Source organism: Neopsephotus bourkii, unplaced genomic scaffold (assembly GCF_033783945.1).
Source record: "Neopsephotus bourkii isolate Nb327-2 ecotype Australia unplaced genomic scaffold, CSIRO-AGI_Nbou_v1 NB_272, whole genome shotgun sequence".
NCBI classification, from domain to species: Eukaryota; Metazoa; Chordata; class Aves; order Psittaciformes; family Psittacidae; genus Neopsephotus; species Neopsephotus bourkii.
In genome coordinates this window covers 4,433,584-4,461,323 of record NW_026900781.1, presented here as the reverse complement: position 1 = coordinate 4,461,323, position 27,740 = coordinate 4,433,584, and the positions used below count along the sequence as shown (strand labels likewise).

The following is a 27,740-nucleotide window of genomic DNA, read 5'->3' as shown; positions in this document are numbered from 1 at the left end:
TACATGTACAACTCTTCCTCAGATGTACCAGAAACTAATATCTCAAGTTCAAGATATTTTCTCTCTCCTGATTTTATATCAAGGCAAATAATGACACAGCCTAATCTTTTCAGCTCTACATGCTGAAATATGCCATCTTCCAGAAGAATCATAGAACCATTTAGGTTGGAAAGGACCATTAAGATCGTTGTGGCCAACTGAAGAAGCATTCCTTAACTGGGGTGTGGCAAATTCACTCTATTTTTTAAGATGATCCCAAAATTATGTCAGACAGGACAGTAGCATCACTGTCTCTTTAAGACTTGAATGGACAGAGAACTGGAAGTGTTGCAGTATCTAGTGGGGGAAGATACAGCCATTATAGAGCTAACTTCTCCCTGTATTTAACCAAGCAAGAAAGAGGATACTGGAAAGGTAAGAAGTGAATGGATACTCGGAAACAGACTGATACATGAAGCAAACTAGACAGTTCAATGGAGAGCTGGGACACCAGAATTGCATCACATGGACAGGCATCAGATCCTCAGCCAGCCCAAGCCCTGAAGACAAGTGAAGAAAGGGTTTCCATTCCACAGCTTAAACTGATGTGGATGTGAGCATTCAGCAGCAGTTACAGAAACAGCCACACAGCATAGAGACAGAAATCACCTGTAAAACACTCACAGTATTAACCGCATGCTGTTAGGGAGACCAACACAAAAGTAAAGACGTGGGATGAACTGCCAGCTCATCCTTCTAGCCTGCTATAAAGTAGCAGTTTTACAAATAAAAATCCTTATTTGTGCAGATGATTGGGAAGCAAATGACTCCACCTGCACAATTTTAAAAACTCTCATGCGCTGAACTCTAACAGACAGTATGGTAGCCATACAAGAAGGCTCAATGATGAACAGAGTTCTTCCACATGGACTTCCTCTTAGTAAGTGAAAGAAGCAGATATAAATAAGATGTAGTTTTCATTTCCATATGAAAGCACTTTTTGCCTTTGGGTCAGGAAGACAGTCATTTCACAAAGCACTTCAGGAGTCTTAAAGTGTCTTTCTTCCTCTCAGACATTCGTATAGGGAAAAGAAAGATCCCATGGTGGTGAACTTCTCATGATGATGCTGTAAGGTTCTGCTTCAAAGCAATGACATTTCTGGTACTTTCTACTTTTCAAGCTCAAAGCCCAGTACCAAATGCAAGACTTAATTTCATAGATCACTAACTTAAGCTGCCACAGTGACCTTATTTGAACTACCTAACTCAAGAATAAGTGGAAAATACCTGAAGGCCAAACAGCAAAGGGAAAACACATTAAAAAGGATTATCGAAAGCAATCCTCAAGACACAAGACCAAGGAGAATATGACTTCATTATGTTTAAGAAACCAGAGGTTTGAGCATAAATTATTAAGCCTGCAAAAGCCAACTTTTGAGGCCAGCAGTTTCATAGGGAGATGCAATGTATCAGTGCAAAAAACACAAATTGAAATTACAGCTGCTTCTGTAACAGAATGAACAAAGCTCCTCAAGTAACTGGGAAATAAAGTCTCTAGACTTACAGCCACATTAGCTCACCTGTGGATGTTGGGAATACTTGCCATATTCATAATGCCATAGTTCATCATCACCAGGACAAAAAGATGAATGGAATACCTTGAAGACAACAAAGTGAGTATTTAGATAATTTCTACGTGACCTGGAAGGGCTGGCAGTTCAGAATGAGGAAATATTTTTCCATGCAAATGACATAAATGGAATGTCATATCAGGGTATCAGTAAACATGGATTATGACAATGACATCTTTATAGCATGCTATCCATCAGAAGTTAATATTTATGCCAAGATATATTGTCAGCGTATTTCATTGAAAGAAAGACCAGCCTGACTCAAAGTGCATATTCACACTTAACACATCTTCTCCAAAAGAGGCATCTTTGCAACGGACTGGTGTGACTTTAACTGCCAGAATAAACACCACAGATTAAACAATTCACTCAAATACTTTCACGGCTCATTTTACTTTGAGGGTTTGGGAATTGTTTAGAATAACATAGAAAGTGCCTTAAGACTAAAACAATGTAATCCAGAAAAGCCAACATGAAGTTTAAAAATACTTTTAACCCAAGCCTTGTCTACGTGGTGACTCAATACTCACCACCCAAAGCAGAAGACAGCAAAGTATATCCCAAAGAGGGTGGCAAATGCATGGCGAACAGCAGAGCTGGCATGACTGGGACCCAAGTAAATACGAAACCAAAATGCAGCCAGAAGTGCAAAGAGTTGACAGGCTACAAAATTGATCTGTAAAAGACAAACAAAAAAAAAAATGGTTGTGATTCTTGCAGGATGAGGGGCAGGAGTTTCTCCATCCACAGAACAATAAAAAGTAGGGCCAGGAAAAGGAGGGGAAAAAGGGAGAGCAATGACTCTTTTGTTTCATAGCATTCTGATTTGTGAGCCCAAGTGATAACTTTACCAGGCCAACAACAAAAGGGATTAAACAAGCACACAGACACCCAAAAACTCAGACAAGAGGACAAGCAGGTTCCAGTTACCCCAGGTACGGCAGGCTCCAGGCTGTTCTCACTCTCCCCAGGGCAGGGCTCTGCTCTGCTGCCAGCAACACTGGCGTGCCAGCACAAGCCAGGTTCAGGGGACATCACCCTCTCTGTCATGTTAGGAAGCAGAGGCCAGGGAGTAGACCAGGATTCTGAAGCATTGTCCTAGTGCCCAGATTTCTACACAGACCAAAAAACAAGGGCAAATCCAACAATCCTGGTGTGATGCTGTTTCACAAACAGTAACTGGAAAGCCTTCTTAGCAGAAATCCTCCACTCCACAGCATCCTCCAAGCTTACCATTTTTTTTGAAGTTCAAGAGTGCAAAGAAAACAATTTTGCTCTACTATCACACAGGCAGCTAAGGGAAAATGCTTCTCAATCATTCTTTGGCTACTGTACGTCTCTATAGAGCATGGGAAAGCAGCCTAGCCCCATTGTAAGGAGGTGCTAATCACAATGGGAACACAAGACAGGTATATTCGGAAAGCAGGCAGTCCTTGACTAAAGGCTGCTCTTATCAAACACAAGGACAAGCAACAGCTTCAGTATCCTCAGAAGAAAACTGACATCAAACTGCCTTCTTGAAGTCACTTTCTCTTTGACAGCCTCGGCAAATATCACAGAAGTCAGAGGAAAAACAGAGCTCAGAAACTGTCTCTAACAGAGGAATATAGCATTAGGATACATCCCTAAGTCTAGCCTGGACCCCAGATAGTGGGAGTTAAATTTATTTTTAATTTATTACTTACAATTTATAAGATTATTTATAATTATATAAATTTATTTTATAAATTTATAAATTTCTAATTTATAACATTATTAATTTTAAGGAAAAAACAAACCAAACCAAAACAAAAAAACACCCTTGAGGACTCCCCAACAGCAAGTCATCCTGGAATGAGCAAAACTAAATAGGCTGCAACATTTAAACAATCACTTGGATTAGAGGATTATCCAAAGCTGTCAGCCCAGGACAGCATGATATTTCTCACTTGGAAATGCTCTGACATGTTGGCTGTCCAGAGGTGGTTGGATTTGGGCAGGCTTCTTGTCAAGAACATTTACAATGTGTTTAACAAGATACTACAGCCCCAAACTGCTTTCATTCTCATGGACTATATCCATCACAGTCCTGTACAAGCAAATGTTTTTATTAAAGGTTTGTTGGGCACGTTGCTGCAGTTCTTTTATTTCAGTGGTGCAGACAGCCATGCAATAGAATAATGCAACAATTTAAATACTTGGATATGCTGAATTTTAGTTCTCTAGAGCAAAGACAATATCAATTTATTTTTTGTTCCTGTAAGCAACCAGCGTTTATTACAGATGGTATCACAGAGCTAGACTTAAATGCAAGCAATTCTTATTTTCCATGCAAGATTTAAAAAGTAAGAGAACAAAGTTACACTGGTCTCAAAAAGCCCAAATGCTGCAATACAAACCCCAAACTCTCATCTGGTCTATTACCATACAGCTCCACTCAGAACATTTAACTCCTCCCTCCCCTCCTTCCACAGCCATAGGTGCCACAGAAATGACTGATGAGAGTACATGCCCTACAGGGATGCTCTGATTGCATCCTTTCTAAGCAAGCTTCTAACATTGATGGATGCCAGTTCACCAATGACAACTCAGTGAACCTTAATACCACTTTAGCCTACTTCATACTCTTACATCCAGTGCAGCAGCTCAATTTTGTGGCATGCAGAGCTCATCTGATTCAGTATAAAGAAGGAAAGTGCAGAGACTCCAAGAAACCTGATGTGGCTGATTGTTTAAAAGACAATACCTGCTTCTGTGCAGCATCACTCATAGAGGCTTTAGACCAGTAAAAAACATCAAGATAAGCAGCTAAGTGCCTTTTACTTTCAGTCAGTTCTTGTATGTTCAGCTTGAGATGTTAAAAATATTGGGACTTAAGAGGTTCACGCACACAGCAAAATGAAAGTGCAAGACCCCATATTAGACACACTTATAACAGCATTTACATAGCCAAGGCAGCAGAAAGCAAGCAGCAGAGACTTCATCACAAGCTAACACACAGTATATGACGGCACAGCAGCCTTGCATACCTACACTGTTGCTTGCTACTTGGTGCTACTTGGATTAAAGTTAGCAGGGAACATCAACCATGCCACTACCACATCTTTAATTTGTTGTACGAAGGAACCGAGACAATGTCTCCTCTGCGCTGTTTTTGCAAGAGCAGGGGTAAAGCCTTCTACTAGGATAGAAGCATAAGTACATGCTAGCCTTACATTTCAATCAGCTTTCAAGTTAAAAGGGTTGTTACTGCAGAGCAACCAAACATCAGAGACCTAAAGTACTCAGCAAGCAATCGTCTCAGAATACTAGTTTACATTTTTTTGTAATGAATTAAGCTAGAAAGTACCTAACAGAAGAATGATTGCAACACACCTTTAGAAGTTACAGATATGATTCAAAATCCCCCTTTTCTTCAGGATCCATAAATGACAGAGGCAGTGTCAGAGGTACCAACACAAACCAGGATTCCTCAGTGTCATATGAACATTACGTGACTTATCACAATAACATCGAGAAAGCTGCACCCAATGCATTGCTTGGGCGATAGACTTCCAGATACAAAAAAAATGCAGTCTGAAATGCAGAAAGATAAGACTTTTGCTCACTGGCCGAGAACATTCACGCCTTTGCCCTTCCTTCTGAACTGCAGCCACCACAACTCTTCAGTAGCTTTCCAGGTTCCTCTCCTCCCTGACCATGTTTTCCTGACAGGCAGCAATGCTGCACTAAGGCTTTCAGGTTCAGGTTTTTTTTGTGTATATCTACAATAACATATAAACATTAAAAACAACATGATCAGTTTCAAAGATTCATCAGCAGAAGGACTGGGAGAAGGATAGCAATGAACAAGAAAACCAAGTAAATACAGAAGTTACTGATAAAACCTTCCTGTCATCCATGACATATTTGGTACCTGTTGAACAAGAACATTGAGAAATAGCGTTGGAGAATACTTCTTTTACCTGTCCACCTATAAACCTGCACTTAGAATTTGAGTGCACTAAAATGACCTCCGATTTCCGTGGGGTTCAATCTGAAGAACAAACTTATCTGAGCAGAGCTCACTGCAAGGTCTAGCATGCAGTTTACTACAAGACTGACTTTTAGAGGTGCTGAGTAATTGCAGAATACTTCCGCAGATCACAGAATTACAAAATCATTGGGGTTGAATGGGACCTCTGTAGATCATCTGTTACAACCCCCTTGGCCAAGGCAGTACTACCTAAAGCAGCTTACACAGGAACATGTCCAGGCAGGTTTTGAATGTCTCCAGAGAGGGAAACTCCCCAACCCCTCTGGCCAGCCCATTCTAGGGCTCTGCCACCCTCAATGTAAAGTTGTTCTTTCGCATGTTGAGGTGAAACTTCTCGTGGTTTAGTTTATGGCCATTGTTCCTTGTCCTGTTGCTGCACACCACTGAAAGGAGTCTGGCACCATCCCTGAGATATTTATATGCATTAATAAGGTCCTCTGTCTGTCTTATGTTCTCTAGACTAAACAGCCCAGCAATCTCTCCTCATAAGAAAGATGCTCCAAACCCCTGATCATCTTTGTGGCCCTCCACTGGATCCTTTCCAGTAGCTCCTTGTCTTTCTTATACTGATGAGTCCAGAACTGGACACAATACTAAAGATGTGGCCTCACCAGGGTCGAGTAGAGGGGGAGGATCATTTCCGCTGAGTTTACCTGAGCCAAGCTGAAACCTTGGATAAAAAGGCCAAATCTTTTCTTAACTATAAGCCATCACAAAGGGGGTGGGGGAGGGGGGAGGGGAAGCTGGTTGTTTCTTGGGTATGAGGAATATAGGACAAATGTCCAGTAGAACTGGGATGCTCCTTTCCATATGCTAGAAAAAATTCATTCTGCTTGGCAGGCTGAACTCCATATTTAAAACTGAGCACCAGCTCTGGTAGCAGACCAGATCTGGTCTGTTCTCCACAGAGCAATCAAGGGATGTGGTAGCTTTTTGTATGACTACTGCCTTTTATATAGTTATTTACATGTAACTTTTTAAACACACCCAGCATTCACGTATGTACAAAGACAGCCAGTTCATCCAATAGTGACTTTGCTGCATTTTATTTAACATGCATTAATTTTATTCTCTAAGCATTTAAGGTACATAAGTAAATAGATCACTGAAATTTCAAGTAATGTTGTACTGCATAACAAGTGAAGTAAGTCACACATTTCTCTCTTTCCCTTCCCAAAGAGAAAAGACTTCATATTATTCCCTTTTGGTTATTTCCACTGCTGTAAAAAAGGTTTTGTAAACAGTAAATTGAAGGCTTCTGAATATTGATAGATTGTGTCCACAGAAAAACAACATGGAAATAGAAAAGAAATTATAAGAACTAACACTTCTCCTTGCAACTCACCCTTATAAACTATTTAACCCCTGTTTTTAGCTAGGTGCATTTATTCAGTGTTGCCATCAAATTTTGTACATGTGGTTTCAACTTTACCAGCAGAAAAGAAACATTTCGGCTTTTTATCGTCATTTTCTTCTATGCTCCAGCAAGCAAGATGCAATAGAAGTAGGAATAGGAGCATATGATATGTTGCCAAAACAAGATACTATCTTCCTTTCATTTTCCATGATTAAACATTGGAAAGCAAAAAGGCAGTCTCATCACAGTATCCTGGAACACCATCTGGAAGACTTGTATCTGAGTCACAGCCAGCTGAAGACAGCCTTGCAATGCAGGAACAAGATATCTGTACTTTTGGAGACAGAGAAAATTTGGAACAGCTCCAGCCAACTGGGTTGATCATTATTGTTGTCTGGTTAAGAAGTTCTTTAATATCTAATAGTCTCGACTTTAAAAGACTAGATGGGTCCAGAACATGTAAACACCAGGTATGAACAATGTGGGAAAAAAAAAAAAAACAACCAAAAATGTAGTTCACCCCTTTATCCATTCAAATTCTATAGCTGAAATATCTCAAAGTGACATTTATACTGCAAATCTGAGTTTTATGTGAAGCTAGCAATCAGATCAAACCAACCAAGCAAGCATCTATGATGTTGACACTAGAACAATCAAACACAACAGTTTCAAGATCCCCCTATGTTAAAATATCAATATCCCCCTTATGTTAAAATCAAAGCCCTCAAAGTACATGAAAGGTTAGTTCCATCTGTCTCAAGCCTTTGCATCTTGTCACATTTGTAATGGGGTGAAACCAACTTGGCAAATGTTGGACTGGTACTGTAGGAAGGGGAAACACTAACTCCTAGGGACCTGGAGCCACCTTTTCAGTTGTCTCCATCAACAGGCAGGGCATATTACATGGAAAAGTCATCTCTTCAACCTCCTAACCATTCTCAGGGGAAAAATAAGACTTTCTGCTGTATGTTTTATTAGGTCTCATTAACCATCTGCAGGTGGGCATTGTCAAGGGCAAAAGCCAGTTGACAAGTCACAAAAGTCCCAAATACCTGGCATTAAATACCTGTGTCTTGAAATCTCAGTATTTGGAGAACATGGAGACATAGAATATTTCCAAAAGAGACTGGCAAATATGTTGTTTGGTACACCAAAAGTGACTGAATAAAACCCCCATGAAACTCTTACAAGAAGAAATTGGAAAGTTATTTTCCTTGTTAAAAATTCTTGGGATGGGGAACAGAAAATACTAGAGGAGGCAAAGCCTGGCTTTACACTTTTCCATCAAACCATTGCAAATAGCCTTGGTCACTGCTTACCATAGCTCAGGGTAAGCTGCTAATCATCCACCTCAGGAAGCTTCAATTCCCCTAAGCCATGCATCTTCAAATATTCCTATTGTAAAAAGTGGTAACAGACATTTGAAGGTAACTAGATCACACTCTAGGAAGAAATAAGTAAGTTTAAGCACATTATTAAATAACAGACATATGTCTGTTATTTTAGTGTTTTAACATTTTCCTTGTAGTTTAGTATCAGGAAGAAAATTCCTGCATTCTATCTTGACCACAAAAATACTTTGCTTTTCCTTTACTACTTTATTCCTCCCTTACACTAGCAGAAAAACTGATCTCATTTTCCAAAAATCTAGGAGTATGTAAAAATTGACCACGCCGTTCTTTCCAAACTCCAAATGGCAAGTAAGTCCATTACCCAAACCAGACAGCCCTCTGCAAGCAAAATTCCTGTTAATGCTATAATTCATTCACTATTAAAATCACTATAAGAAATCACACTGCTAACTTGCCATTTGTTGGATGACAAGGTGCTGATGTGCCCCCCACAGCACTCAAACTCTGGACACAAAAAAAGCATGGTGCACATTCACACATGTTCACAGAGGTACAAGTGTGTTATAGCACAGTCAGGATGCCAGAATATTCCCAGCTAGCATTCAGGTCCGTGCTCACTTCAATGTGCAGCTGATGATGCAAACTGTCCTCACGTTATAGGTATCACAGAAGATATCTCTACCAGGTCTTGTGCTTACCAGCTAAACGAGAGAATAAGGCATGAAATCTGCAGTTCGTCTGCTGAACAATATAAAGTGTATGAGTAGAGGCCTCCTATGGTGACTTACTATAAAGATGAAGTTGTATCCCATGGTTAAGATACTCTGTATTTTCTGCTGTATGCTAACAACCTACTGTACATTAGTTTAGAGGCTGCTACAAGGTTTTTATCTGATAAATTAGAATGTCTCTTCTATTCACAAACTTACCATAGATCACCAAACAGCTGTTTTCAGTATTTGGCAAAGCATAAGTAACCATGTTAATAGAGACTACTGAAAGCTCAGTACTCAATTTCTTCTCAAGTCAAACCACTGCCTGTGGAGTCCAGCAGCACTTGGGTAGTATTTTGGAAAGGGATGCCATAATAAAGCATTCCACTTCGCCAGATATCAGCCCCATCTTCCAGGATGATATCTTTTTTCCAAAGAATAAAACAAGAAGTATGGAAGTGTGATAACTTGTTTTCTCTGTTTAAAAGACTATTTTGCACATACAACAAAAGACATTCAGCAAAAAACATGTTTAACTTCACTTTGCTGGAGAGATTTCTACTTCAATGCTGAAAAACAGACCTGCCCTTATGATAGCGTTTCATAACATCCAAATTGTGATATTTTAAATGGGTGTGTTAAGAATGAGAGGTGGAATATTCTTTAATCAGATCATCTCAAAGATATCTGATACTTACTGAAATTTTTCAAAATATTTTGATCTCCCAGACTGTTTTTATGAACCATAAGGACAAATATTCTCTGCAGAGATCATTTAGCTCTACGCAGGGATGGCACAAACACCCCAAAATAGTAAAATGATATCACAGAAGCAGCATCAGAATTCCCGCTGCTATAATTTTGACTTAGGCTTCCATGAAGGAAAAGGATTCATGTGCAGCTCCCCTTATTGCCCACAGTAGCATTGCTCTGCATAGAACTCAGTGCGCCAACAGCCAGCACAAACAGGCATTTGTGAAAAAATCAGAATTGACTACCACTTGCAAGATGCTGTATTTTTGGTCTAAAGCCAGGCACTGTGAATTGCAAGCAGCATGGATCAGAGGAGACAAATTCATTTCCACTGGGGAAATACTGATACAACCACTGAAAAGTCACATCTCCGATATTATACTGAAACAACTCATTTCTCTGACTTTGTGTTGGCAGATGTCCTGTAGAAGATGGGGGGGGGGAAGAGGCAAAGGTTTGAAAAGGGAATTTCTCTCAGGGAAGGGAACAGAGAGAGAGAGAATATAATGCATGACTAATTAAAGATTATTTTTCCTCTTGAAAAGCAGCACTAAATTCTCATAGCCCTGGCTTTTCTGTTGCTGTCGCATATGGAATATGGAGTTGTTAAAGCAAAATATGCCAAACTGACAGTATTTTGGCCTGTTGTGCTGTTTTCCTGGGTAAATTCTGCTGCTTCCCTACTTAAGGGTCAAATATCCTTCCATGATTTAGACTATAAACTTGAAACAGATGTTCTTTCTGGATTAGCTCTATGAAGCCACTAGCACAATAATCACTACCAGGACACTCAAACACAGCTATAGAACAGATTAAACCCCGAATCATCAGAAATTTTAAAGGAAAAACATTAAAGTCAAAAGTAAGCTTGAGAAGTCAAATCTACATCATAGTGCTGTCACACCCCTGTACATCTATCTACCTTTGATGACTGATACATTTAATGTGTGCACTTGACCCAAAGCAGCTTTAGCTTGCTATCAGCAGCTCATACACTGAACTGTAATGATCCTGTATGTTGGACAGAAATCTAAGTAGTGATCATTTATGCACAGCGGCTCTGCCACTACTCAGTAATTACTGTTCTCTCAGTGAGTAATACCAAAATATAGCATGATGAAATTTTGTTGTACCCGAGATATCCAGCAACGATTCCTATTCGTACCTGTGATAGCCAGCACCAATTCCTACTTGTAATAGAAGCATCGATACAATTAAACCAGCTGGAGCCCTTTTTTAAACCAGAGTGCCTTTAGGTTGTTAGGAGAGCTGCCTCATTTCTTCAGACTACTCAGCAGTGAGGCAGAACACTAATTACAGTACCTTTAACCCCCAAAGAGTTCTTTAAAAAGAATAGTTTGACATACCTCTGTGCAAGGGTAGTATTGCACTGTATAATATTGCAGACACGTCTAAAAGCAGAATTACAGCCAGCAGGTGAGAGCATAAAGGATATTTGAATGAGAAAAGGAAAAAGAGGAGGTAAATGTCATTATCCAAAAATGAATTCTGACAGGGGCAGAAAACCCAAATAAACAAAACAAAACAAAACAAAAAAAAAAAAAAAAAAAACACCACCAAAAGCAAAAACACCAAGACAAGACAACCAGCCCTAATTTTGCAAAAAATGTCACAGGAAGTAGGAAGTCACCGAGATCTTGAAATTCTCATAGGAAATATGTACTGCCTACCCTCCTTTCCTATGCATAGATTCATACTAATGCAGCAGGAATAGCCTGATCTTATCATATTACTCTATCACTCAAGCTCGTCTCACAGGGTCCATTTGGAAGACCTGCTTTAAGCATATGCAATGTTAGGAGACAGATGCTGAAGTGAAAATGAACAAACGAGAAAACTACAACTCCAGGGAGTAAAATACAGCAAAGCAGAGACCTGAGTGTTTGCAAAGCCTCCTCTGAAAGTCCCTAGAGGTCTAGGAACCTCCTGTGGTGGGAACATCACAGCACTGCTTGCGCCCTTTCTCTGCCACCTGTAGGGCTCTGGCAACTAAATGAGCTTGGACCCTTAGTTTTCATGATCATTAGCTAAATACATCAGTTACCCATCTTTTTCTCAGAAATGAATTCTTGAATAATAGATATTGTTGCCAACTGATCTTTTCAGGCCTGATGATTACCCCCAAACCACAAAAAAATTATTTTCACACAACCTCTCAGGAGCCTTGCCTAGCCCCTGCTCTACATCACCATCACCCTCATCCACCACAGACAGGGGTTTCTTTGCCTGCAACAAAGAAAGAAACAGGACTGACACAGGTATCATCAGACATGATTCAGCCCAACTTCATCAGCCTCAAGCTCTAACAACACAGATTTTAGTCCAGTTTCTTTTTTTTCTAGTCTTTGGTACATAAGTAGCAGTGCTAAGAGTAGCATTAACACAAATCTACAGTTTCCCCCCTTATTTAAAGGTTTAGTTTTATAAAATTTAAAATACAGCACAGCAAGTCAAGCACCTTTTCACTTTCTCTATGTAATCAACAGAACTACATAGCTGACTTATTCAAAATGCAAAGAAGGAAGATAATACAGACATATGTGTGTATACCCAGTTACCCTACTGGCACATATTTTAGTGGCTTCAATGTAAATTATTTTCTCCAAATACCAATAGGAGTTGCATGAATGTAGGGATGGCAGATCCCTACAGCAATATTTCTAAAGTCCCAGTTCATAAACACACTGAAATTTCAGGCCTTGCACCTGCACATATTCACCAATTTAAGAATAAAACAGGAGGCTTAAAGTGCAATCCTTCACTAGAATGGGAACTGGCACTCTAAACTAACTTGCCCCATTATTGCTGTTGCAGTGTCTGTGCAATTCTATTTTCAGTTCCTTTTCTATAGAAAAATGTGTCAGTGGTCTTTAAGAATAGACACCAATACAAACAGAGCAGTTTTGTTCACATTATCCCAGTGATATCCCAGTAAGTGCACACAACAGAAAGAAACAAACATTAGTGAGGCAAAAAAGTACCAACTTCACAAGAAATTCTAAACCAAAAGGAAGTTGGGCTTCTTTTTACCCACTGTAGACATTGTCAGCACTGTGTTAAATTCAGGCACATTATCTTTGGAATTAAGAGACTTGATCAAAGACTGGACCTTTCAGACATAGCAATGATATTATATAAGAATTTAATAGGACCTTACACATTGAAAATCTGGAACATCTTGTACTTAAACACTCAATCATGCTCATACCAACTTTAAAAAAAGGCACGGTAAAACTTAGCATATTAGGACATACTTCAAAAATTTATGCAAGGACTTTGATAGAGAAAGGGGGAGAATTTATCTGTTCTAACGCTGATGTCGATACCTGAGCTAGTCCATCTAAATTTCTTTTGTCGTCAGTGGAGAAAGGAGGCAATTCTAGGTTGCAATTCACCTAATCCAAAAACACGACTCTAAAACAGGTACTCCTACTATAAAAGTGATCTAGATGAGTAAGTTTAGATGTAGAAATATACAATGCAGATTTCCAAGGCAAACAGTAGCCACACTACATACATTAGTCTCTGGACTGCAAAACTGGACTACCATTTAGTTGTAAGAAATCAAATTTTCAAAAATGACCCACGGTCCCTGGTGCCTTGTGTTTTGTTTTACCAGTTAACGACACCATAAAATGGTACGATATTCCGGAATCTGGTACTCTGCAGTAAACGAAGCCTACTTCAAGTGCCTGAAAAGGAGCTGGGGAAAAGGGGGGATGGAGGGGAGGAGTGCCAATCAGAAGGTACTTCTCAGAAAAAAAATAATTGCTTTAAGATATATCTATTGCCAGACATGCATGGAAGAGTTCGAGAGTAACAATGCTCCTACATGATGGGTGAAGTCAAATGCACCCAGCTTCCTGCTTCTGCAAGCAGGTGTTACAAACCTCAGTTCTTCCTGTCCTATTCTTTGTCTAATCAGTTTTGTATCTCTGAAACACCCAGCAACACCACTTGAAGAAGGAAGGAGGGAGAACCTTTGTGAACAACAAAGAAAATGCTTTCAGTTGAACTTAAAAACATCACTCCAGAGTACATCAAAATGGAGAGGTGAAGAGCTGTGCTCTTCTGCCCATGCTCCAACCTCTCAAAATAAGGGGCACAGATCTCAGGGTGCTAGCATGCCCTTTGCAACACTGCAGAGCCACATAATTTGGTAAAAGAGGCACAGAAAATATTCCCAGCCGCCTTTCAGCATGGAACTCCCTTGCAGATAGAAAAGAATACTCAAAGATTTTGGGAAACCATCATTAAGGGACAGGGAAAATCTGCAGTAATCTGCTCAGGCTTTTTCAGTTTGTAGAGATAATAACAGTCAACTCAACATGTGCAAATGCTCAATAGGGAGTTTTTTTCACAAGAGAAAAAAAAAGCAGCAAGCCACAAGGGGTGGGAATATGCACAGAATCACCTATTCTTAGTAGTGAACTTTAGTCAGAGCCATTTATTTGACTGGGAAAATCAGTTTATATTTTGGCAATTATGTTTGCAAACATAACAGTCAGTAACTCACTTTCTTTGTTTCCATAAGCAATGAAAACTTCATATTCTGCAGTCGCTTGCAGAGTCCCCCGTTTACATCATGGCCTTCAATTCTGCTGGCAAGCAGATTTTCTAGATAGCTGTTTTCTTTATTTCTTAGCCTATTTGTAAAGAGCGGTATGTGGGCTGTTTTGTTTTGGGGGGTTTTGTTTGTTTGTTTTCAACACAAGCACAATTATCTTTTTTATTCCTTTGCTGTAACAGTGACTGTGTAGAATTAGCAACCCTCCATAACTGCCAATTTCAGATACTCACTTTCTCAATCATGAGATTTGAGTAATAAAATACTGCTTTTCCTAATTTTTCTACAGTTTAAAAGTAAAATGATTGCTCTTTGCTATTCAATAGAAGATTGGTTTATCCAGCCCTCATTCATGTGGGCTGCAGACTTATTTTTAATCCCTTCAGAACTGTGGCAGGAAGAGAAGCCACCAATAAAACGTGTACAGTGACGATATCCTGTTATGGCTGTTTTTTCCTTCCTTATTTCTACTCAATCTGCAGCACGCTCAGTTCATGCTCATTTATTTTGGATCTTGAACCATGCAAGAAGGCAAGAACATAATCCCAGCTGTTTAGTTATGCCTGTGTTATACGCATCTTACATCTACAGCAAATACCTCTGGAAGCTGAACTTTAGAGCATGTCTAATTTTAGGCATTCAACTTCAGACGCTATTGAAAATAACTTGGAGATGAGAAGCACTTGGGAGTCGGCACAAGTCAAATGTCTCAACCATCATTAAACTATCTGGAAATCATTAGTACTTTTCCTAAAATGTCGTGTTCTGAATTAATTCCAGGGGTTATCACCTCCAAAATAAATAAATAAATAAATAAAACCTATTTTTCAAACTTAGCAACCAAATCAAAACAAAAACTAACAGGAAAACAGCATGAGCGAGTGTCAGTTGGTGAATAAAGGCATGTAAAATAAACAAATAAAAAAGAAGACATACTTGGATTTTGCTATTAATTTGCACTGTACTATTTCTGAAGAAAAAAATATTTGATTTCCTTGCCTCATTACAGTCATGCTGCCTTCTTTATATACCCCCTACTAGTGTTCAATACTTCTATTTGCACACAGCACAGCAGAACTTTGGGTTGTAAAACTGATATTTTCCAAAGATAACTGCCATATCAGAAGGACAAAACCCACCCACGTCTATTACTTAACCACAGCATTATATTTTCCTCCAGTATTCTTGCCATGCTATGAGTCAGCAATAGCAGAAACTTAACTTGATTTCCTTTACAAAAGACAGCAATCATTGGGCAACAGGAATAAGTCTCATATTTTTTTCCCTTTTAACAGTTTGGGGAAAAAAAAAAAGAAAAGAACGCTTTTACATTTTAGAATTATTACAGTGATATTCCTACTATGCAGTGACAGGCAACTTACTGTCCAAGAAACAAAGTACAGCAACAAAATCCCATAAACTCCAAGTGAGCTCTTCTCAAAATACCCTACAAACTTGAACATAGCCAGGGAAAAGAAATTCAGCAATCCTTTAAGTTGCATAAATAATTATAACTTCCCTGTCAAACAAGCCCTTCACACATAAAGCCTAAAAAAACCTCGTGCTTTAAAAGAATTAGGACATTGCACGATCCACACAGCCAGCTTGTAAAATTTATTTCCATCTCTCTATCTCAAGGTTTTATGCCACTAACATCTGGCTATCTCAGAAGCACTTTCAGAAAGCATTTCAGGTTTGATTTTCAGCAAACTTAAGGTATCTCAAAACACACATTGGATTTTTTCCCCACCATTACTGTAGCACTAGGGTGAAGAGTGTGGTAGTATGTTTGCTTCCCTGATGCTGGAAGGTGCCCAAGCAATGATTAGCATGTACTTTATATGGGACTAGAGAAAGGAGACACAGAAGGGGGTGACCAACAATGTGGGTCTCCACTGACTGCTCAAAGCTTCTCCAGTCACAACCCAGTGTTCTTACCTGCCACCAAGTAAATGAGGCCACTGACACCTGCCATTTAGGGTCTTCTAAAGTGATCTGGTACATTGCCATTATTAGTGACTATGATCAAAACCTGACGTGCCAGAGAGAAAGGAAAAAGAAGAGGCAGATACCGAATCAGTTTTCTCCTAATAATTATTTAAACCCTAACTCAACTCTATCAAAACAAAACAAAACAAAAACCAAACCAAACAAACAAACAAAAACACAAAACCAAACCGGGAAGCCTGAAATAGTTAGGCAAATGAGGTAATGGCACACAAAATGTGTGACTGGTTTTTGTTAGGTAACAGAGTACTGTCAGAACCCAAAGGATGCCGGCAGACTACACCTGCTGGTGTAGTCTCTTCAAAGGGAACATGCAGATCACAGTACCTCCAAATACAGGTTTAAAGATGTGCAGCATGAACTAAAGAGAGAGGAAATGCTCAGCCTATGGACAAAAAAAGGACCCCAAAACCCAACAGTTAAAAATCAGAACAGACAAAGAAGAAGATAACCAAGAAGGAAACACATTATAGAGCATATAAGGGGTCAGTTAGTTTCTATATAAGCTAATAGCAGGCCAGAAGGAAACACATTATAGAGCATATAAGGGGTCAGTTAGTTTCTATATAAGCTAATAGCAGGCCAGCTGTAGCTTGGGCACCTTGAAAGTGGGATGCTGGAGAAGTGACTTCTCTTGGGCGTTGGCTGATCTGTCCTACAGAGATCTGCTGCTTCCTGCTATAACACCATGTAAAAAATAACCTCAAGTAATAAATCCAGGGTTGAGTCAAGCCCTGGAAGGGGATGACAATTAGCAGACCCACTCACCCATAATGGGAGCAGCAGCCATGTTTGGGACTGCCAGCAGCAACACTAGTGGCAGAGCTGCCAGAAACCAATGCCTGCAGAAGGGACCAAAGGAGCCAGCAAAAGAATACGTACCTCCAAAAGCTTTCCCTGTTAAGCTATTAAGTATCTTACTCTAGGTATACATTCTCTTTCATATAAACATCCAAGTCCATGCTGGCTCTGGCGAAGTTCTTGGCCTTAGCAGCATCCTGTTGAAATGGGTTTCACAGTCCAGTTCTGGGCTGAATGAAAAAGACCTTCATTTTAATCACCACTGAATCTGAAGCCTTCCAATGTTATCACAGTTTTCTCTTCACATGGAGAAATACTGGGAGGCAAAAGGAAGGAAATCCTAGATCTATTAGATCAATCTTATTTATGCTGCTCATGTATGCTTTCACTTTGATGCCTCTTAACAGTCACACTTCTAAAGCACACAACCCAGTTCTTAAACATTCAAAGGTGAAGTGAAGGAAGCCTACCCTGTACCTTCTTCTCTTGTACAGTTCACATTTGCATTCTGGTTTCATGACAAAGAACAGCTACAGTCATCTTTTGATTGACAAGAGCAATTACAACAGGACAGAAACTTGATTTTATCACCCATTTCCCTCTGCCTTGAACCATTCCTTGTTCTAATCCTCCCTTTAGTTACCAGTTAGCATCAGCAGAACAACTCTTAAAACTTTGTTTTCCCGAAGTGCTGAGTCCATTTCAACCCCTGCAATGTTACATTTGCAACTGGGAACTGAAGCCTTAGCAGATAAGTAGCCATAAAGGTAACAAAGTTACATTCTCTGAATAAAAAAATCCAAACAAACGTTTTCTCTCTCAAGAGGCTATCCTATTTCACAATGTACCACAGCAATATGCCTACACTTTCAACATACTTGTTTAAAGTAGGAAAAACCCACCCATACACTGAGTGCAGTGTTTTTGTTGCTGTAGCAACTACAGACCACAGTTTTTTGCCTCAAGAGAATTAGCATGAACACAAACATACACACAAAAGCATAAACAGCTGTGGGTGCTAACGGTGCCTACAACTCACTGTGGATGTGTAATGCTGCCATCAAAACGTGGATTTAATTCAAAACGTAAGTCTTTTGGCTTCCCATTTGCTGTCTACAATTTGTCTCTATTTGTCTACACTTGCTTTTCACCTTTAGCAGAGCATAGCTGGCAAAACACCCTGAGAAACCCTGCCACATAAGAAGTTTAAACATAAAACAGCTTAAACTCTGCTTGTGAATGGACAAAGTAGCTCTAAAACTCTCTCTCAAACAGACAAATCACTGATCTATCAGCTGGAATTTGCTGGTAAAAGTGTTTACAGCAAAACATAGGAGTCAGTGATTCAAACTTGCCCTCTGTGTGTGCGCACATGAGATAAATAAAGTCAATACTGCACTACTCCCCTACTTTAACACTCCCTTGTGCTGGTAACAGGAGAAAACCTACTTTCACTGTTTTATAAGGTCATTTAAACTGGGCGGAAGAGTTAATAATTAAATCTTTTTTACTCAGCAGTCCTTAAAAAAGGAAGTTTAAAATAAAACCAATAATGGAGCATGAAAACAAGCATGGAAGCTATTCAAGAAATGTCAGGAGCCAGGGAATTCTCAAATGTCTCATTTTTCACCTTGTCATTTTGCCTTCCCCATTCCTGCCCCATCTGCATACCAGTCACCAGTGCCAAACTGCACTTCAACAAGAAACCACAAATGAAGAAATTGCTCACGTCCAATCAGTTTTGTCACAAGACCAGGACCCATAGAAACAGCAAATGCTCACCCTGTGCACAACAGTGAACAGCTGAAGTTTCTTTCTTGGCCTGAAATTGAGGTTTACTTTTAGTATTTGGCATGCAATCCAAAAGACTGATCTAAAGGAATGTTTTGTCGTCTCCCCAGGCATCCCCACCTGATGCACTCACCGAACTTGGAGACTGTGGAACATAATCTCAAGCTGATCAATAATTTTTAAAGCTGCTGTTCCATAGGACTGACAGATTTTTATCTGGGATTTACTAGGCAGATAGACACACTCAGGTCTGTCTGCCCTTTGCATAAGTCATCTAGGACAGTAACCCACATGCTTTCAGGAAACATGCAACTCTCTACACTGCAGAGTGTCACCTGAGGATACAGGCAAAATTCCCATCATCCAGGCACCTAATCACCTGGGAACACCAGGTAAATGTTCAGAGTCCTCAAATCCCTTGTGGAGAAAGCATCCAGAAAGAGGAAATCCAAGAATGAAATATTGTTCTAATATTTAGTATTTGTTTTGTCCAAGACCAGGTAGCGTGCCAGCAGTCATGCTATAGGCTGATGGACTAACTTGCTTAATAGTTTTCCTAGCAATGTAATGACTACCATTTCCTGCCCCTCCCCTCCAGAAGGAAAACCAACCAAAAAAAAAAACAAACAAACAAACAAAAAAAACCAACACAAAACACAAAACCAAGATGGTAAAGCTGTCTAGTTAATATTCTGATTTTTGGTTTAAAAAATATTTTTATTCAGGTACTTTACTAAAACGTAGAGGAGTGCGTGAGAACAAACTCTTTGGGAACTTGTGACTATTTCAATTTATTTCATTAAAAAATGTGTTTACAGGGCTTTTTTTTTTTTCCTTCACATTATTGAGCTTTCTTTATTTTTAAACCTGAATTTTTCTTATCCTGAGGGAAGCCCTAAACACGGTAGAAAAAGTGTTTCCCACCCAAAATCCAGTTAAGGATGCAGCATGCTCTAAGTAGCTCCCCCAAAGAAGTTCTAAAGAAACATTTATGTCAGCAACTATTGCTTATACTTTTGGTTTTGCTTTGGTGCTCACCTACAATTTTGCAAAAGTGGTTTAAAATGCCTTAAGCCAGGGAAAAAAAAAAAAAAAGGACTGGTAAAAAAACCCCAAAACAGTTCCAATAAAGACTGAAAGAAGGGAGAATGATTAAACCCCACCTTGCCCTGGGGAAGGACCACCCAAAGAGTCTCTCCTGGGCTGTTTTTCTCCACATACCGTTCTCCCCATTGGCAGAAGCAGGACAGGCTGACCCAGCTGGGCCCCGTATAAAATAGGCTGGATTCCACATTGTCAGAAGTGACCAAACAAGCCTAACCAGTGCCATGCTCTGAAGAAATCACCAAATGAAGGTCAGAGATTTCCCCTATGCTTGTCTTCGCAAACCCTGCGGTACAGTGAAAGTGGGTCTGAAAAGCAGAGCAGCTGAGGATGAGGACTCCTCTTTCCAATGACTCATTGTCTGGAGGGTCTCACTTCAGAGATGAGCTGTGGTGCTGCAGGCTGTTCAGCAGCAGAAGTACTGCAGCCACTTGGGGGACATCCTTCAGCTTCACATTCTCAGAAAACAACACTGTGTAGATGCTCTGGGGCCACTTCACATACAAAGCATGCAAAGTCAAGAGATTAATTCTCAAAGTGCACTCCTGATCCAAACTTGTTAACATAAACACACTCACTGTTAGTAAAGGACAGTAGGAATCTATGCTTGGGCTCTGCTTTCATGAGCAAGCCTGAATTTCCGGAAGCTCTCCATAAGTAACATCACTAGACTCCCTCAGTGTCCAAGAGCTGAGGATTGGTACCCACAAGGTTACCTGTAATTACTAGGTCACATACAGAGAGGTTTTTTCACTCCAAAGAGAAACACAGTCCATTGACATCTGGCTTTTTATTTAGTTTTAGACAAGTACAAAAGACTGGATTCACCTCCACACTGATGACAAGCCAACACTGCAGTCTCCCCTGCCCGGCAATTACCCGCACCACTTGCAGTCTGGCAAGTCTTCCTCAGGAGCTGCCCATTCTCGTGAACAATAACAGGAGCCAAGGAGCAGCCAGGGCATTCATTATTGTGCCAAGCTGGCCAATGCATAGTAAATCCTAAGCATCAGAGGCTCCTCTGAAAGCACAGAGCCAGCTCTGTGCTCAGTGCCTAGACCCCTAGTCTGGAGCCCAAGAACCTTTGTCACTACTTCATATTGTCTCAAAATGGTTGCAAAGCACCACTAAATCAGTGCTGGTGAGATTAATGTGCAGAAAAGGTTTTGGGAAACTTTATGCAGCACTTCAATGTTTATTTTTCCAGATCTCATTTAACACAAATGAGAAGGAAAGTGCTTAAAAGGGGGAAAATTGCAAGTGGCCAATTCCAGTTGCACTTTTGTCCCTTGCCAAATAAAAAACTTAATAGAACAGACTTTGTTTTCAAGGCATGAAGGATGTGGAAATATTTACACCCATAATATCAACATATCAGCCATAAGGTTCAAGACTGCAGTGCCGAACTCAGTAAGAACACACTGAAGAAGGCAGCATGTGTTCCCAAGTCAGAGGAAATTTTGTATTATTGCAATTGTCAGTAATAGCTGACCTGAACAGAGGGAAATACTTTAGATATAGCCTTACTCCTTAGGAAGCACTATACCTCTGTCTCAGGACTCTCTCAGGAACATACAGAATTTGGGCCCTACACAAGCACATGCAACAGGTTAGAGTGGATTTGCTCTAAATACACAGAAAAGCCATGCAGCCCACCAGCGCTGTGAACAGCCCTGCTTGCAGGCACCTGTTTAACTAGAGACCCAGTTAAACAAGGTCAGCAAGACTATGCCTCTGTTCTTTAAATCAAGTGCCATGTCCTTCATGGCATTACAGCAAAATGATTTCTTTTAAGGAAAATAACAAAATCTGAGTACTCAAAAATCAGAAAGTATCAAAATTAAAGTTGGTTTTGGCAACCTAAGTAATAGCTTTCTATAAATGCATTTTAAGATGTTGATTTTAAATTTCATTTTTGCTTACTGTTTCTCAAATAACTAAAAGTCACACAGCTCTACTTTTTTTGCATTTGAGGTTGTCAGGCAGTTAGGCTTTAAATCTGCTGCAACTCAAAATGAAAACATTGAATTTTCAATTGCAAAATGGCCGACATTAGGAAATTAAACCATAGCATAATTCATACCAAACATGGACAGTTGTTGCTGTTGCCTTAGAGTAGCTTTTTTCAAGTAAAAATCAGATACTAGCCCCCCTTATGTCTTGGATGAACTTCTGTCTTTGGTTATCTTGCTTCAATTTACAACCTGTTTTCCTCAGTATTACATTTTCTAATGCTTCTATTGACAGCCATTAGAGCAACCTCAAAATTCCCAGCTTAGTGGAGTTCCTAGAAAGGTAATTTTTTATTTGGCTTTTCTCTGCCCCCAAAAAATGATAAGTAAAGTCATGTAAAGAGGCTTGGAACTAACACATCTGCTGACTAACTAAACCAGAAAGCACAGAAGTAAAACTGAAGTCGGAGAACAAGAGAGCTGAAAAATATGAAATTTAAGAACACAGACCCTGATTTGGGGAACAGAAGTCATGCTGATTTTTGTAAAATGAGATTTAAACCAATTCAACAGCATGTTTTTGGCAGAGAGCTATTCAAACTCAGGGAACAGTGGGAAGACATCACTCATACTTCAACTATCTCAAGACTCGAAGGCATGTCGCACAGTCCCTCCCCAGAGTTAGTGCTTTATTTAAACTGCTTCCAAAATATAAACATGCAGACCAGCTCCAATGAAAGGACTAAAATGCAAAGTAAGACATAGAACCAGAAGCCAAAGCAGCAAAAACAAGAGTTTAAATGGTTATTTTTTTCTCGCTTGGAGGAACATGGTGGGCCTCATCAATGAAAATACTGAAGTTAAAAGCTCTCCAGTAGAAACATGAGAAGATGCCCACATATTTTTTTTGAGGAAGATTCTCCTTAAATACAGCATATATTTCCCTGAAAGTCAGCAGAGTTGGTACTGTCTGGCACACATCAGGGTAATACCTGTTAAAATGTAAGGTCTATTGTATGGCAGCTGTCCATCTACATTTGAGCTGCTGCTTCTAAGGCAATAGGTAACCTGGGTTATCATGGGTACTGCAAAATAACCTTGAGAAGTGAAACTTTTAAATAGTATGGCTTAACCCTTTGAATGTGAATTACTTCTAGAGACGCCTACAGCTTAGGATGTCATGGTAAAACTCCACATAGATAAACAGTGCCATTAAACTTAGTTTTGATATACCTTCAAATAGCACATTTATTTATTTGCTCTGTTTATGCACACATACTCTGTTTACAGGGAGTACACTATTGAAAGTTTAATGTTTAAATTCCCATATCTCACTGATCTATGGTAGAGGACAATGTCCCAGAATTGGCAATTTAGGGCGTGTGACAAAAGAAGTATACACACCTTGTAAAAAATTACTGTATACTGGAGGGATGACACTCCAGAACCAGTGATTTAGGGTGCACATGATAAGGAGGTTAAAAAACACAACCAAAACTTTTTCCCCAGTGCTGCTGGAGGTGTGTCATTGACCTAGCCAGATATTTTTAGAGTGCAGTTCAGCTAAACTTCAAAGTCTGCTTTCCTGGGATATGAGGATGAATTGAACACAGAGTCTTTTCATCCTTTTTCAAGCTCATTAATCTTGTTACTGAATATAGCACTTCTCAAAAAAAAATAGTATTTCAATGCTAAATTCAAAGATAAATCATCCATTAAAGAGACATGCAAATATGCACTGGAATGACAGGATTATTTTAACATCTAAAGCAGAAAATACTGCTATATTCTCATGCAGTACACCATTTACTAAATAAAACGTGAACAGTCTTGCAGGGACACAACACAGATAGGAACTGCACCCTCTTGTGATTCTGTGCTGGTTTTAAACCTAAGTTGTAAATTTTTAAAATGACGAAAGCCACCAATGTGAAAGATTGTCATCTTTCATATTCACCCATGCTTCACATAAAGAGTGAGACAACAGCTGGTTATTAGATGGCAAAACACCTTCCATGACCATCACTATAGCTTTTCTGCCCCTGCTATGAAAGGGTAATGACTTCCATTTTTCAGACATTCAGCTCAACTTTTTTTCTCATCCTTCTCATAGACTGAAATCCCTCTCATGGCTCAGACCTCATGGGAAATCATCTCTAGGAAGAAGAGACAAGTCCTCCCTGTGCTTACCATAGAAGGCAGACACTCACAACTTTCACATACCACAGTGACCTAGAGGGTCTAAGCTCCACCTGTGCACCTTTGCTTCTCACTCTCTGGGCACTTCTCTGCATTTCCAGAGGCTCAGGGCCAGCCGCAGGGAACTGCCAGCCCCATGGACCAGAGGGCTGCTATCATCCAACAAGCCAAGCGCGAGGACACTGATCTACAGTGACAAACCAGAGGTTACCTCCTCTGTCACAGCCCAGCCACTGAGTGGAAGGCACAGAGAATCTGCTGGCATTGAAATAAGGAACTCATTTAAAACCAGTCCCTGCTCCATGTGGGATTCATATCCAGCAAATTAGTCTTTAGTATGCAGAGCTTCACTCTGTGCAGAGGAGTGAATGAACTTTTGCCCCTCAGCAAAAGCCCTGTCTCATTCAAACGAGCAAAGTAACCACCCACCTGGCAGAAGAGTCCTGTGAAAGTGTTTTTATTTTGTTTCCAAGGGCGTTAGCACTGCAGGTCAGGGTTGAAACTCCTGTCACTTGAGGAGACAGCAGTGACACAGCACTTGCACACAGCAATATGGGTATTTCCCACTTCAGGGCAGCAGGAACCCCTGATGCTCGGTATGGTCCAGCACATTGCAGTGGGGCAAGAGGAGTGGGGAAGACTTCTTTAAATTGTTGATAACATACTCTCACAGGGATAATTAAGCAGGAGTGGGTGGGGAAGGGGATTTCCAGGTGAGGAAAGCCGCATTTCAGCACAGTTGTGCTGCAGCTCTGCAACAAACCCTAACAAGGAGGTCAAGTCCATCAAATCTTCATAGTTTGGTGACCCAGGCAGCCTAACACTGTATGTACACCATGGCATCACAAACAAGCTGGAACAGAAAATGTTTGCTATTCCTGGTTTGTTTAGTGTTCCTGTATTCATCAATCATGGCATGGAATACCTCAAAAAAGAAGCTATTGCTAATCACATACCTTCTAAATTAATAGCTTATAAATAATTATAGGCCTTTACTATTTGACTGGTTTAACATAGAGCAATAGACCCCTTTTTAGCATCAAAACCTGTTTTCTGTTTTAAAAGAAACAACTGGCATGGTTAGACGTGGGGTTTAATCTAGGAAATGATATATTTCTTACTCCAAAAACAAACAGTAGTAAAAAATGACACACAGTACCAGCTACTCTGCAAACAGAGGGAGGCAGTTAAAACTCAACCTTCTGTTGGCTTTTACCAGCACATCTCAGCTGCCCTGGTTTCTTACAGCACAGCTTAACCTCCCAGTACTGTTCGTTGGAGACTTCTGGTCAGCATGAACTTCCAGACCCAACTTCCTCGTTGTTGAAAGAATGCAGGAAGGCAGCAGGTGCATGCCAGCTAGAGAGACAATGAAGGGGAGGGGGGGAGCAACGTTTTGTGCCTGTGTGAGATCAGCTTAACAAGATTAATAACAACCTGACAACACCACAGCCAAAAATATGTTGTCCTGTTAAGTGCTTCATGCGAGCTTGCTTGCCCACCCGCTCGTGTGTTTTGCTTACCTCCATGCAGGCACTTTACAATTTCACCGGGCACCTGCACTAGGCTGAGACTTCTGTGCCTCCTTCACAAGTCTGCAGCCTGAAACTGACGATGTCCTACCAGACCCCATACACTCACCGCGCTACCCCAGAGGCGGACAAGCATCGCGACTATTTAAACTCTTCAAACTTAGCCACAACTCGCTCAACGCCGTCCCTTAACAGCATCCAGCAGCAGCGACTTCTTGTAAGGGCACAGAAAGAGGAAAGCATTGCCGGGGAAAATAAAGAGCTCTCAGTGCAGCAACGAGCAGCCCGCCCGGCTCGGCTGCACTGCTCACCCCAGCCCGGCCCCCACCTTGCTCCGCTGTGTGCCGTTCGCCTCAGGAACGCGGTCCTGCCCCGGGGTCTTCCGCGGTGGACGGCGCCTCCGCGCTGCCCCAGAGCTCCTTTGCAGATGCGAGGAGCGACAGCCGCGCCTGGAGACCCCCGCCGCTCCCCGGCACCGCACCGCACGGCACGGCAAACAGCCTCACCTGGTCCAGCGGGATGCCCAGCAGCCCGCTCAGCGGGTGCAGCAAGGTGGAGCCGGTGGTACGGTGCGGCGCGCCGGGCGGCTCGGCCATGCTGCATAGCCCCGCACCCGAACCGAACAGGCTCGCCGCCTCCTTGCACACACCTGCGCGCCCCTCCGCGCCCAGCTCCGCGCCGCTCCGCGCCCGCCGGCCGCCGCCCCGCTGCGCCACCCGCCGGGCAGCAGGGGGCGCTCGCCGAGGCGGGGCCGCCGGTAACGGGCGGGGCGGGGCTGGCGCTGGAGGGCACCGCTGGGCTGGGATCAGGGATCCCTCAGTATCTCCGGGGGATTTCCTGTCTTCTTCCGTCACCCCCATGGGAAGAAGGGAGCTAGGATTAGGCGGCCGAGCCCGCGCCTGTGCGGGTCCGTTATAACGGCGGTTTGCCCCCGCCGGATTCAAAGTTGAAAGACAACGGCTCTGTCCTGAGGGAGCCCGCACCCCCTCCCTGCCGCGTCGCGGTGCTTACGGGAAGTCAAAAACATCCCGGGCACTGGGAGGAGAGAGGGGAGCGCGCCCGGGGGGAAGGGGCGTGCGGTGACAGCGGCGGGCCTGCTTCTGGTGCGCGCACCCGCTCTGTGCGGTACCGGCAGTACCGCGGGGGTTCGGTTCCACCCGGTACGCACCAACAGCCACAACTAGAACTGGTTTCCTTGAGCCGTCTCAGCCAGAAGCATTTAATTTCCCTGGCACTTGCGCGGCCAAGGTGCCAGCTCGCAACTGTCCCGAGCACAGGAGAGCTGGAGTTTCACAACCAAAACAGCTGTAACAGGGGTTTAGTATATATGTTTTAACACAGAGGTGGGGTTTTTTTAGCCATTGCTCTCAGAAGTACTGATGCTTTTAATGGAGAATTACCAAGCATTCAGCCTACAGTTCACATTGCTGGAAACTCAGATGCATGTGATCTGGGGAAACTGACTTTTCTTTGACAGCGGAAGAAAAAGGAGTAGGAGTTCTAAGTGAACTGTTTATCTTGTAAGTGCAATAGAGCCGTTCAAAAGGTATTCTGCCAAGATCCTATCTCTGCAAAAGGAGTATTCTTGCACTTGCCCTGGACAATGCTGTGTTGTGTTGTGTTGCAAGGAGCGCTTGGGCAACACTGCAAAGCTTTCTGTTCAGCTTGTGCTGCTGACATGCTTAAAACCTGAAGTGCCTCAAAGGGTCTTCATGGGCTAGGTTTTGGGCTCTTTAATAGGCACATCATTGTCTCTTCTTCAAATAATTGTCAACTGTGGTAGCTGAAACTGTAGTAGTGGCTAAAAAAGGTAGTGTTCCATCTTTAAAGTGTCCTGCTTATACTGTGCTAGAAACCTCAGGCAAAAATTGGTTGGTGAGGAAGGAGTTAACAGCAACAGCATTTTCTTAATAGTATTGTTTTAGTGTGCCAGTTTGAAAATATATATATATAAAAATATATATGT

The 27,740-nt window shown here is 41.3% G+C and overlaps 1 protein-coding gene across 5 annotated transcripts in view; it reads right to left on the bottom strand.

Annotated features, from left to right (window-relative positions):
- The window catches only part of MBOAT1 (membrane bound O-acyltransferase domain containing 1), a 54,320-nt gene extending 27,883 nt beyond the window's left edge, over positions 1-26,437 (bottom strand). For 3 of the 5 annotated variants that reach the window (XM_061346399.1, XM_061346403.1, XM_061346401.1), the window contains exons 1-3: positions 26,281-26,435; positions 2,141-2,286; positions 1,560-1,637 (exon numbers count right to left, since the gene is read on the bottom strand). In XM_061346399.1, the coding sequence (XP_061202383.1) occupies positions 1,560-1,637; positions 2,141-2,286; positions 26,281-26,370 (314 nt within the window). In that variant the 5' untranslated portion in view covers positions 26,371-26,435. Of the gene's footprint in view, positions 1-1,559; positions 1,638-2,140; positions 2,287-25,883; positions 26,077-26,280 lie in introns of those variants that run through there. The other 2 variants (XM_061346404.1, XM_061346400.1) reach the window with 2 other exon arrangements.
- Between the last annotated feature and the right edge of the window lie 1,303 nt (positions 26,438-27,740).